This window comes from Torulaspora globosa, chromosome 5, assembly GCF_014133895.1.
Source record: "Torulaspora globosa chromosome 5, complete sequence".
In the NCBI taxonomy this organism is placed as follows: Eukaryota; Fungi; Ascomycota; class Saccharomycetes; order Saccharomycetales; family Saccharomycetaceae; genus Torulaspora; species Torulaspora globosa.
The window spans coordinates 1,027,961-1,040,538 of record NC_050731.1 but is presented as its reverse complement, the minus strand read 5'-3'; the positions used below and the strand labels follow the sequence as shown (position 1 = coordinate 1,040,538).

Here is a 12,578-nt window from a genome sequence, read left to right as displayed (position 1 = left end):
CGAGCGTATCCAGCGAAAGAGGAAGATCAGCGTTAACCGGTGAAGGAAAAAATGTCTGATCGAGTGGAGCCACAGGGTGTTGGTTCGAGTAGTCAGGCAGAACATGTGGATCAGGAGCCGAGTGGATTTTCTGAGGGATCTCAGGGGCAACTGAAGCAGTCGGCCGGTGAAGAACAGTACCAGCAGCAGCAACCTTACCACTACCATACTGGGGGAGATTACTCCCAGAGAGGGTCTCGTGGAGGTAGACAGGGCCAGCAGAGAGGCGGTCGTTACGGTGCCAATAAGTACAACTACAACGGGGCCAATGTGAGTCAAAACCAGTACAACAGGTATAATAGCAATGGCAGGAACTACAACGGATACAAGGCTCATAGGGGAGGGATGAACGCTGCAGCCGCTGCAGCCATGAACCTGCAATGGCAAGGCTACTACAACCCACAGATGTACTATATGGCTCCGCAGATGGCTGCAGTGAATAACGCTCCGATGGAAGGCTCGCCATCGACGTCGCCTGTGTCCTCTACGTCCAGCACTCCTACTCCTACGTCCCGCAAGATTGAAATTACCACAAAGACCGGCGAACACTTGGATTTGAATGCACTTCATCAAGCACATCAACCGGCCCATCGTTCCCAGAACACTGCCACCAACGGGAATGAGGCAGAGAAGGCTGCAGTGAACACTGCCGCTCCAACTGAGGCCGCTTCTAGTGCTTCAAAGGACAGTGCGGACAAGGAAAAGACTGAGTCTGGTGCTAAGGCTCCAGCCACGCCGGAGAATGCAATTTCTGAAGCAGAGAAGACAAAGAGAGAATTTCTGGAGCAGATCAAGCTGCGTAAGGCAGCTTTGGAGAAGAAGAAGCACGAACAGATTGAGGCTTCCAAGCCAAAGCCAGCCGAGCCTGTACTAACTCCTGTGCAAGAAGAGCAGAAAGCCGCTCCTGAGCAGCCAGCAAAAGAGATTGCAAAGGACGAAGCTGGAGCTCAAAAAACTGCCGGCTCTGAAGAAGCGTCAAAGAAAACCGCCACCACATTTGCTGAAGCTCTGAAGCTCAAGAAGGAAGCCGCTAAACAATCAGCCGAAGTGGAAGCTGCCAAGCCAGAACCAGTCGGCGAGCCTGACGTCAAAAAGGAGGAACCTTCGACTGAGCAGTTAACGGAGACCGAAGCTGTTGACAAAGAGCAGGTAGTGAACGAGGAACCAGCTAAGACTGAAGCGGTTAAAGACGAAGCAGCTACAAGCGAGGGCATTACCACTGAGGGTGCTGCGGCAGAAGACACAACAATGGTAGAGGGAGAGAAAGCAGAGGATGAAGTATCTGAGGAGAAAGCAGAGGATGAGGCTATTGAAGAGAAAGCAGAGGATGAGGCTATTGAAGAGACGGCAGAGGATGAGGCTACTGAAGAGAAAACAGACGAATCTGAAGACAAACTAACGGTAACGCAGCTACTTGATAGACTGAACGCAGCTAAGCCAATCGAAGACATATATGCATTTACCTATCCAGCTGGAATTGAAGCACCAGATGCTAGGTACAAGAAATCGCACATTAAGTACACCTATGGCCCAACATTTTTGCTTCAATTCAAGGACAGAGTAAAAGCTGTTGCGGACGATGAGTGGATACAAAAAGCAGCATCCAAGATTGTTATTCCGCCGGGAATGGGTAAAGGCGGCAGACCTAGGGATCCAAGCCTATTTGGAGGAGCTGGCAGAATGAACAGCGGGCGCGATTTTGGAAAGAGCAGTTCTTTCAGAAACGTGGATGGCAGATCAAACTCCAGAACTTCTTCAAAGAGAAAATCTAAGAGAGTGGTTGATGATAGAAGATCAAACAGATCATACACATCTAGAAGGGATCGTGAAAGAGAGCGCGAGAGAGGTGAGGAAGAAAGGAGAGAATCAGAGAAACCTAAGGAAGAAGTCGCTCCACTAGTTCCAAGCGCTAACAGATGGGTTCCTAAATCAAAACAAAAGAAGACGGAAAAGAAAATGGCACCAGATGGTGTTACAGAGTTACTGGACAAAGAAGAAGCGGAGAGAAGGATGAAATCCTTGCTGAACAAGTTAACTTTGGAAATGTTCGACCCTATCTCCGCTGACATTTTGAAGGTCGCCAACCAATCAAAATGGGAGGAAAAGGGTGAAACTCTGAATATTGTCATTGAAGAAGTTTTCCACAAGGCTTGTGACGAACCACACTGGTCCTCTATGTACGCCCAGCTGTGTGGTAAGCTGGTGAAAGACCTTGATCCAGAGATTAAGGATGAAAACAACGAAGGTAAAACAGGTCCAAAGTTAGTGCTGCATTATTTGGTTGCCAGATGTCACACCGAGTTCGATAAAGGTTGGACCGACAAACTGCCTACAAAGGAAGACGGTACTCCATTAGAACCAGAAATGATGTCTGATGAGTATTACAAAGCCGCTGCGGCCAAGAGAAGAGGTTTGGGTCTAGTTCGCTTCATCGGTTTCTTATACCGTTTGAACTTGCTAACCGGTAAGATGATGTTCGAGTGTTTCCGTAGACTGATGAAAGATTTGAGCAACGCTCCAACTGACGAGACTTTGGAATCTGTTGTGGAATTGCTGAATACTGTGGGTGAGCAATTCGAGGGTGACAGTTTCAGCACAGGCCAACTGGCATTAGAGGGTTCTGCACTTCTAGATAGCTTGTTTGCCATCCTACAGAACATCATTGAAAATGCTCCAATCTCAAGTAGAATGAAGTTCAAATTGATCGACATTAGGGAACTAAGAGAAAATAAACATTGGAACAGTACTAAAAAAGAAGATGGACCAAAAACCATTCAACAAATTCATGAAGAGGAAGAGAGGCGTCAATCGAAGAACAATTCTAGGAATAGCTCAAGACGCATGAACGCTTCACTCGGTAGCAGAAACTCCTTTAAAAGAGAAGCTCCTGTAATTTCAAAGGACAATTTCATTTCCACAAGATCATCTTCTCAAAGACATATTCAAAAGCCCGCTCAGAAGGAAGAACCACGTCAACCTCAAAAGACTGCTACAAACATGTTCAGCGCATTGATGGATGATAACGACGATGATGATTAAGCGAGCTCTTAACTGTATACCTGCAAATCCTTTTACGATAATTTTGATTTTTGTCATTGGTTCATAATGTGCTATAATTGATTCAACTGTATATTGTTAATGTCTGTCAAATAAGTATGGTCGGTATAGTTAAGTCACCGAGTGGAATTACTGTGCTCTGTTTTATCTTCTCTTGACAGAGAGCGGAGCTTTAAGCATTATACAGAATCTATTATATTAGCTTTTATTCTATCGTACAGCACTTGCATTTTCCTAGCATTTTCCTGGAACTTGCTGCAGGTGAGGCCATCGATGAGCGAAATGTAGTCGGCGGGCACGCAGAGGGCTATCTTGTTCGCGTTTTCATCCCAGAACCCTATTGGAATATCCAACTTTATGTTAATTCTGATCGCAACAAGGTTATTGGAACCGATGCCGCTTTCTCTGAAGCCACATCCCATGGCAGTATTGTACAATTTCGATGCCATCGCGAAGTCCCTGCACTTCACATGCAGTATAAATGGCTCGTATTTGTACAATAAAAGTCTCTTGCTCGAATCAGAATCTTTGGCAGCACTCAGCAGATCGTCCTGAACATAGCAGTAGCTCTCAGGATCAATCTTGTCAAGCCAACCGGTAACTTCATCGCAGTTATGCGTCACGTACAGCCATCTGCCTCCCTCACCCTTGCCTCCCGACTTCTGGACGCCATTATGCTGCTTTGTGCCTTCAAGAAAGATACTGAGTCGACCGGAGCAGGATGATGTTGTCACCATATCGCTGTGTGAGTTTATCAAGTCCATAATGGGATAGCATAGGACGTCGATGTCGCCTTTAGGAGACAGGTCTGGCTGACTAGACCGAATCTCTGCCAAAATAGAAGCCTTCTTCTGATCAAATGGATTCTGTCGAGCCATATCTAGTCTTTGCAGCTGAATTGATCAATCGATGAGTTCCCAGTCGCTGTCTTTTTTTTACAGACATACTGATTAACAAGAAGCTACAGCGAGGAAGACCTAAAGGCGTTCTTCAAAGATTCAATCCTGGCCTTCTGGCCAATCCAGCTACTCTCCCAGAAGCTTAGTCAGTGTTGGACCCTCTTGCATTGCGTTCTGTTGCGGCAGCGTGCCAATTTACTACAAGGGCCAATTTTCGTGTCGAAGAGGTCTTGTAGATCAAGGCAAGAGCTTACGAATGCCATTGGCTCGCAGGATTGCTGCATCCGGGGCTTCAAGAGGACGATTTTATCATGTTTTGCTGGCTTCCATGATTTACGCTGTTTTTCCGAAATGTAGATCCCTCAAACTAAACATAAAAACCCATTGGCACAACAGAGGGCATAGCACTGAGACCGTGGCAATGGTTTCCAGGTTTGCGTGAGGACACCAAGCGTTACTGGGCTCCTTGCTGGGGGTTTCAATGGTCAGCGTAACTTGTGAAGCAAGATTGTCTGAAGAAAAGGTGGCCCGGCGGAGGTTGAAGTTCAGACGTCTCAACCTGCTGGGCGACACATGTCTACCAGCCCCTGAGGCGGATTCAGCTGGATCAGAGGGCTTTCTACTGTGACAGTCGCCTTAAGCTGGGCTTCCGCTTCGCTTTATCTAAGAAAACGTCATTGCAGGAAACTTGAATCGTGTAGCATCGGCCTCTAAAGGACAGGATAGTGGCATAAAGATGTCGAATGAGGAGATGGCGACTGTCAGCAAGCTAGATAACGAGGAATCCAAGGCGATGATCTTGCTGCTTGGCCTGAGACGGGGCGGAAAGTCGTCGATTTGCAAAGTGCTTTTCCACAACATGCAGCCGCTCGACACGCTGTATCTGGAGTCGACCTCGAACCCGACTATGGAGCATTTCTCGACGTTGATCGACTTAGCGGTTATGGAGCTGCCGGGCCAGCTGAACTACTTCGAACCGAGCTACGATTCCGAGAAACTCTTCAGGAGCGTTGGAGGGCTTGTATACGTCATCGACTCGCAGGATGAGTACATGAATGCCATAACCAACCTTGCGATGATCATTGAATATGCATACAAGGTGAACCCGAACATAAACATCGAAGTTTTGATTCACAAGGTTGACGGTCTGAGTGAAGATTTCAAGCTCGATGCGCAGCGTGACATAATGCAGCGCACCGGAGAGGAACTACTCGAGCTGGGTCTTGATGGTGTTCAAGTCTCGTTCTACCTCACGTCCATATTCGACCATTCGATCTACGAGGCTTTCTCCCGTATCGTGCAGAAACTGATACCGGAGCTGTCATACCTGGAGAACATGCTTGACAATCTGATCCAGCACTCTAAGATCGAGAAGGCGTTCCTGTTCGACATCAACTCCAAGATCTACGTCTCGACAGACTCCAGCCCCGTCGATATACAGTTGTACGAGGTGTGCGCTGAGTTCGTCGACGTCACCATAGATCTGTTTGACCTCTACAAGGACTCGCACAGGAGCGACAAGCGCGCGAGCGGCGGCGAGACTACTCCATACCGCCCCCGAGAGCTCAAGAACGTCGCCCAACTGGGAAACGACGTCATCATCTACCTGAAGCAGATGATCCGCGGCCTGGCGCTCGTGGCGGTGATCAGACCCAACGGTGCAGACGCGGAGAGCTGCCTAACGGTCGCAGACTACAACGTAGACATACTCAAGCGAGGGCTTGAAGAGATTTGGGCCAATGCGAGGATCCCCGCCAAGGACGCTGTCTGAGCCTTCGCAGTATGTAAAATTCGTACAAGTAATATACAAAGCTCATCCTCGCCAGACCAGCCATCCATAGTAGATGGCATATGGTTGTATCACGTCTTTACAAGAGGGGAATATATATGTCTAAAAAAGCATTTTCTCAACAATCACAAGTAGGGAGTTTGGCCGAGTGGTTTAAGGCGTCAGATTTAGGTTGTTTCGACTTAAAATCTCTGATATCTTCGGATGCAAGGGTTCGAATCCCTTAGCTCTCACTATTTTTATTTTATCTTTTTGTCAATTAAGCCACAGTTTTGAAAAATTCACACTAATCATCGGTCGGAAAGCTCCACGTGAAATGGATTCTATACTCAATAGTGGCATTACGAGACCACTGTGGTGGCTTAAAGCAGCTCAATGGAGCTCCCAGGCCCTTAGTCCTCGAAGGCGATCAACAAGCGTGTAGAAACTATTGTGGATGTCCAGAATTGGTGGAAGTGTGAGGCCATTGTCTGCCAAGTCGGCAGCTGAAAGCTTATATAAGCGCATTGAATGAACCGTCTGCCCATCGAAAGTATAGTTTCGCAATAGAGATAGCTGTAAGACCACCACCAACGATGCCTTCGCACTTCGACACAATTCAATTGCATGCTGGCCAAGAAAGTGCCGATGACAACGCCAACAGACCAAGGGCAGTGCCAATCTACGCTACCACTTCATATGTGTTCAACGATTCGAAGCACGGTGCGCAGCTGTTTGGTCTAGAGACACCGGGCTACATCTACTCTCGTATCATGAACCCTACCGTTGACGTGCTGGAAAAGAGAATCGCAGCTTTGGAAGGCGGTGCAGCTGGGCTGGCTGTCGCTTCGGGACAAGCTGCTCAGACGTTGGCGATCGGTGGGCTGGCCCACACTGGTGACAACATCGTGTCGACTTCGTACCTATACGGTGGTACCTACAATCAGTTCAAAGTCGCATTCAAGAGGTTGGGGATTGAATGCAGATTTGTCGAGGGTGACAGACCAGAGGACTTCGAGAAGCTGTTTGACGAGAGAACCAAGGCCGTCTTCCTGGAAACCATTGGTAACCCAAAGTACAACGTCCCAGATTTCGATCGTATCGTGGAAGTGGCTCACAAGCATGGTATTCCTGTCGTCGTAGATAACACTTTTGGTGCTGGTGGCTTCTTTGCACAACCCATTAAGCACGGTGCTGACATCATTACACACTCCGCTACCAAGTGGATCGGTGGCCACGGTACTACTATCGGCGGTTTGATCGTAGATTCCGGTAAGTTTCCTTGGAAGGACTATCCAGAGAAGTTCCCACAGTTCTCTACTCCTTCCGATGGTTATCACGGTTTGGTGTTCAACGATGCGTTTGGTCCATTGGCGTTCATTGGCCATGTTAGAACAGAGCTGTTGAGAGATTTGGGTCCAGCTCTAAACCCGTTCGCTGCTTTCCAACTTCTGCAAGGTGTGGAAACCTTGTCTTTGAGAGCTGAGAGACATGGTGAAAATGCTTTGAAACTGGCCAACTGGTTGGAAAACTCTCCATACGTGTCCTGGGTATCCTATCCTGGTTTGGCTTCTCACTCCCATCACGAGAATGCTAAGAAGTACTTAACCAATGGTTTTGGTGGTGTTCTTTCCTTCGGAGCCAAGGATCTACCAAACGGCGCTGAAGCAGAATCAGAAGATCCCTTTAAGGCAGCTGGCGCTAGGGTCGTCGACAGCTTGAAACTGGCTTCCAACCTAGCGAACGTCGGTGATAGTAAGACTTTGGTCATCGCTCCATATTTCACCACACATTTGCAATTGACAGAAGAAGAAAAATTGAGCTCTGGTGTTACAAAAGATTTGATCCGTGTGTCTGTGGGCACTGAGTTCATCGACGATATAATCAACGACTTCCAGCAGGCTTTTGAGACTGTGTACGGTAAGAAGTAAGATTGTAACTCATAGAGAAACCAAAAGATATGTAATCCATATACAATAACGACTTCCTTGTGAATATAAGCTTTAAGGGCTTTTTTTTCCAAGATGGCCACCTTTCTCGCAAAGCGCATAGAACAGCGATTGCTTGTTTGATAGTAGGTTCTCTGGCTTATCAAACTCTTTGACCTCTCCCGCATCCAGCACTATTATCCGATCGCTGTCCAGGACCGTGTCGATTCTGTGCGCGATCGTCAAAATGGTCTTGTCCTTGAACTCAGATCTTATCGTTTCCTGGATAATCTTATCTGTCTCCATGTCAACAGCAGCTGTCGCCTCGTCCAGAACAAGAACTTTGGAGTCATTCAACAGAGCTCTGGATAAACAAAGAAGCTGCCTCTGTCCGACTGAGAGATTGCCCCCATTTTCGGTTATCTTGGTTTCAAGCATTTCTTCCCGAGTAGCTTGGTGGCCATTTTTGTTCTCCTTATGACACATAGCGATAACATGCGGTTCGAGATGTGACAACTTGATAGCCTTCCAAAGTGTTTCCGTGGAATAGCGCTGGAATGGATCCAGGTTATACCTGATGGATCCTTCAAAGGCTTGAGCATCCTGAGGAATGATGCCGAGGTGGCTCCTTAAATCGGCAAGCCCAATTGTTGAGATGTCTATATCGTCGATTTCAATCGAACCGCTCGTCGCCTCAAGCAATCTGAAAAGTGCTAGAGACAGAGTGGATTTTCCAGCCCCAGTTCTACCAACAACACCAATTTTTTCCTGGGGTTTAATGTCTATGTTGATATTCCTCAAAGCAGGATCCTTTTGTGTTTTGTATTTGGTCGAATAGCTTTTGAAGCTGATCTTGCCTTGAGCTGGCCATGATTCAACAGGCCGACAAGATTCAATCACCTCCGGCGCCTCTGGTGTCAAATTACAATACTCGTAAATCCGTTCGACAGAAACAACGTTCGTTTCAATTTGAACAGACATTCTTACTATCCACATAAGTGAGCTCGTCACCTCTAGCGCATAACTCATCAAAAGTCCGACCATTCCCGGGCTCAGTTTCTGCTTCGAGCCCAAAGTGCCTAAAGACAGTAAAGCTGTGGTTAGCACAATGAATGCCCCAATTGTTTGCAAACGAACAGAAAGCCATCTATTTGTCGATCTTAAGTTGAAATTGCAGTTGATGTTGAATTGCACATTGCTAAAATTGAGAAAGTCAAATCTATCAAAATGCTTGAATGCGTTTATAACAGCGTGGCCACCTAAGCTTTCTCCCATTAGTGACATTATGGGCGATACCGAGATACTGGTCAATCTTTTCAATTCCCTGCTCAGCGTTATGTAATATGTTTGGTAGTACAGGTAGACTACCAAGAGTACCGCATTGACGGCCAGAAACCATGGCATGTTGTAACTGATCAATACAACGGTCACTAGATAATTCAAAATCGATCGGAAGAAAAAAGCGAACATCCATTGAAGATTGCTGTCAACGGCTTGGATATCAGAGGAAAATCTATTAAGAATTCTCCCAGCTGGGGTCGTTTCAAAAAAGCTCATTGGGCTTCTCAAGACCGATCTTGCCATCTCATCATGAAGCTTTGTGGCAGCTCGGATTGTGCAATACAGCAATAAAACAATTGTTCTTAGGTTGTTGAATGCGGCCGAAAATACACCAATCACGGCGTAAATCCCGACAAACCGCCAGACATCTTCATTGGAGCCTCTGCGTTCATTTTCTTCTGCCCAGTATTTTAGCCAGAAGTTTTCGAGAAGATCAAATATCCGACTTGAGACCATGAACGAAAGGAACAGTGCTACTCCAAGAACACCACAGGCTTTCATGTAAAACATGTAAACTGACGTTTTTACTCTTCCCTCTTCCTTCTTTTCCACTGTCATTGGTGCAGAGCCATCAGTAGCAAATAATCTTGGGGCGTCCAGAGTCGCCATGGAGGCTCTCCTCGAGCTTAAAGACAGATCATTAACAGTATCAGGAGCAATCAAAGATGTCAAAGATGTCACGTCATTGGCAAGTGCATCTGCATTCGCGTCTGATTTCAGAATAATTTCCTCTACCGAATGATTTTCACCGGCAATACCAGAGGAATACTCTATGTTCCTTCCAAACTCCTCAATCATCATCTTCAATGTTGACGCCTTTGATGAAGCAATGACATCTTTGTAAGATGCTTTCTCAACAATATGACCTCCTTCCAAAGCATAGATCATCTGCGAACGATCAAGAACGGATATAGCATTTGTTGTCAAAACCACGGTTTTATTTTTCAGCAAACCGTTCTCCCGGTCGAGAACCTTCTCAACAATGTTCTTGCTCACTTCTGCATCAACAGCAGATAAAATATCATCCAGTAAGCAGAGATCAGCTCTAGAATAGACAGCTCTAGCGAGCGAGAGTCGAGCTTTTTGACCTCCCGATAGGGAAATGCCTCTCTCTCCGACCAAAGTCGCGTCTCGCTCCGGGAGTATATCAAGATCTGGTAAAAGTTGACAGGCCTCTATGGTAGCGTTGTAGTAGGTCTCATCATAACGGTGTCCAAAGAGAATATTATCCTTTATCGAGGCATTCATTATCCACGGTTCCTGCGGGCAATATGCGATAGAGGAGGCTCTAATGTAAACTTTTGGGGAAACACCTTCAACGGAACCGCTTATGCATGGTAATTGACCCAATATAGCTCTTAACATGGTCGACTTCCCAGATCCGACTCTGCCAACAATACAAGTAAGCTCACCCTTGTTTGCATGAAAATCTTGTACGTCCTTTAGCGCTACTTGAGAGGATTCAACTCTTGACTCTTCATCATCGAAATCTCCATTTAGCAAAACTGCTTGCGATTTCCATAGGAACGTCGCATTTTTTATCTCCACCACGGGTAAGGTTTTATCGCAAGGAGTCTCTTCAACCTCCATAAAAGAGTCGTCGAGCTCATCACTTAGCAAAAACTCCTTCAATCTATTCATGGAAACTCTTGTCTCGATGACCGAGTTGATGATGTTGGGGAGCGAATAAATGGCATCGTTTAGGATGTTGAACAGAGATAATGCCGGAAACACTATTTCAGGTGACAAGGGTCTCTTGTTTGCGAAGGAAAACATACCAAAAGTCGAGCATGCTACCATTAAGGGCACGCAGTTCCACGCAAAGAAAATCAGATTGCTAACCACACCAATTTTTTTGAAATTCTCCATCTCCAATCCATTCCGTACATGATCCAATCTGTCAAGCATCGGCTTTTCCCATGCATATAGTTTAATAGATTTCATCGAATTAATGATTTCTGTTGTAGTTCTGATTCTTGCATCTTTATATTTCATCTGTGTTTTGTACAATTTCTTCACCCTTTTGGAGAGAAAGGAGTTGATTGGAATCATAATAGCCATTGTGACAACGCCTCCGATGGTGGCCGGCCCTAATAGCCAGTACAAGGAGAGAAGTACCACGACAATTTGAATAGGTGCTCCGACAATGATCTGACAGTCCTCAAAGAACCGTTGAATTTTTAGAACGTCGACAGAGGCCATATTCAGTATATCTCCCGTAGAGCTTTTTTCTCTCGAGGCTAAAGAGAGTCTAAGAGATTTTTTGTAAAGCAGAGCTATTAACGCTCCCCTCATACCCAGACCAACCTCAAAGATGGTGATATAAAACTGGTTCTGCAGACACGCAGATATGACGCTCACCAAGAACAGGCCCAGAGCAACGAAGAATCCATTGAGCGGCGGATAGTCAGAAGCGGCATTGCCGTCAAAAGATAAAATGAACAACCGCAACAACTGAGGTTGGACGACTGATAGCAAGTCCTTGCAAGTCTCCAATAAAGTTGCTATTAGGATTGATTTACCGAACGTTTTCATTAGTGCGCTGAACAAGGAATTTGAGCCTTTCCACTTCTGGGCCTCCCGTGCTGCCTGTAACTTACGACATACGTCCCTGATATCTATATTCACTGGCGGCTCAGGCAAATCGTATGGATCTTTTAGCTTCTTTCGATGATACGTATCGACAATCAACTCGTTCATCCATGTAAACGTTGCTCGAGCCAGGAAATTGACCTGTAGATGATGGCCCTCCTTTTTGTAATATGTTTCCAGTTCATCGCTGGGCTGGAAGAGGTACACATCAAAGACGAATATGGTTGCCGAACATATCAGCATCCCTACTTCCAGAATCGCACCGTACTTCCCTTTGATCAGATTGTAGTCTTCGTTAGGGTAGTGTGCAGCCCTCTGAGCCACTTGAAAGCCTAGAACGGTCGCCTGTATCATATAGTAAAACAACTGGTTGCCCAGCGCGCAAGGGCTCTTGAAGTATTGCAGATACTGAGTAGGCAGCGAAATCAACACAACGTAACACAAATGGATCCACAATGACCACACCAGCACCGGGACTGCCTCTTGCTCGTTAAGGGCCGCTGTAAGCTGACAGACAATTAGGACCGCAAATAAGCTCACATTGGAAAGCTGGACCACTTGTCGCTGCGATAGGCTCCTCCGTTTGAAGCTTTCTGGAACTTTAGACTCTTTCACCAGCTGAATCAGCTGTATCGACCCAAATACCATGAAGAACACTCCTTCCACGAGAACAACCAGTGATAGAAAGCACGGATTCAACGCATTCGTCGAGTGGTCAGGATACGCCGCAAAGCCACAGGGACAACCTGAGCCCGATAGCACCATCTTCCGAGAACTGTGTCGAGCTAATTGCAGCCTAAACCACCGCTGCAGTTCTTATGGCTATTTTGACTGTTGTAGTCCTTTCCGATTGACTGGCGAACTGTACGCGAGTTCGCTTATATTATAGCAGTCGCCCTCAGGCTGCAAGTAGTGTTCTCCGAGATGCCTGAGGATTGAACAGCTACTGAGCTC

General features: G+C 46.4%; 5 protein-coding genes and 1 non-coding gene across 6 annotated transcripts; 4 read left to right on the top strand and 2 right to left on the bottom strand.

Annotated features, from left to right (window-relative positions):
- Window positions 1–51: 51 nt before the first annotated feature.
- Window positions 52–3,078, top strand: HG536_0E05740 (uncharacterized protein; the record flags this gene model as incomplete). Its single annotated transcript, XM_037284441.1, has 1 exon — window positions 52–3,078. The coding sequence occupies one exon, from the start codon at window positions 52–54 to the stop codon at window positions 3,076–3,078; it is 3,027 nt and encodes a 1,008-aa protein (XP_037140337.1).
- Window positions 3,079–3,275: 197 nt separating this feature from the next.
- Window positions 3,276–3,974, bottom strand: TYW3 (tRNA methyltransferase TYW3; the record flags this gene model as incomplete). The annotated part of the gene is made up of 1 exon (XM_037284440.1): window positions 3,276–3,974. One exon carries the CDS (start codon window positions 3,972–3,974, stop codon window positions 3,276–3,278), a length of 699 nt encoding a protein of 232 aa, XP_037140336.1.
- Window positions 3,975–4,731: 757 nt separating this feature from the next.
- GTR2 (Gtr2p) lies at window positions 4,732–5,766 on the top strand (the record flags this gene model as incomplete). The annotated part of the gene is made up of 1 exon (XM_037284439.1): window positions 4,732–5,766. One exon carries the CDS (start codon window positions 4,732–4,734, stop codon window positions 5,764–5,766), a length of 1,035 nt encoding a protein of 344 aa, XP_037140335.1.
- Window positions 5,767–5,918: 152 nt separating this feature from the next.
- HG536_0Etrna13L lies at window positions 5,919–6,017 on the top strand. Its single transcript is given in 2 exon segments — window positions 5,919–5,957; window positions 5,973–6,017. It is a non-coding gene; the product is annotated as a tRNA-Leu (tRNA).
- Window positions 6,018–6,359: 342 nt separating this feature from the next.
- Window positions 6,360–7,694, top strand: MET17 (bifunctional cysteine synthase/O-acetylhomoserine aminocarboxypropyltransferase MET17; the record flags this gene model as incomplete). The annotated part of the gene is made up of 1 exon (XM_037284438.1): window positions 6,360–7,694. The coding sequence occupies one exon, from the start codon at window positions 6,360–6,362 to the stop codon at window positions 7,692–7,694; it is 1,335 nt and encodes a 444-aa protein (XP_037140334.1).
- A 72-nt stretch (window positions 7,695–7,766) lies between these two features.
- On the bottom strand, window positions 7,767–12,389 carry BPT1 (ATP-binding cassette bilirubin transporter BPT1; the record flags this gene model as incomplete). Its single annotated transcript, XM_037284437.1, has 1 exon — window positions 7,767–12,389. One exon carries the CDS (start codon window positions 12,387–12,389, stop codon window positions 7,767–7,769), a length of 4,623 nt encoding a protein of 1,540 aa, XP_037140333.1.
- Between the last annotated feature and the right edge of the window lie 189 nt (window positions 12,390–12,578).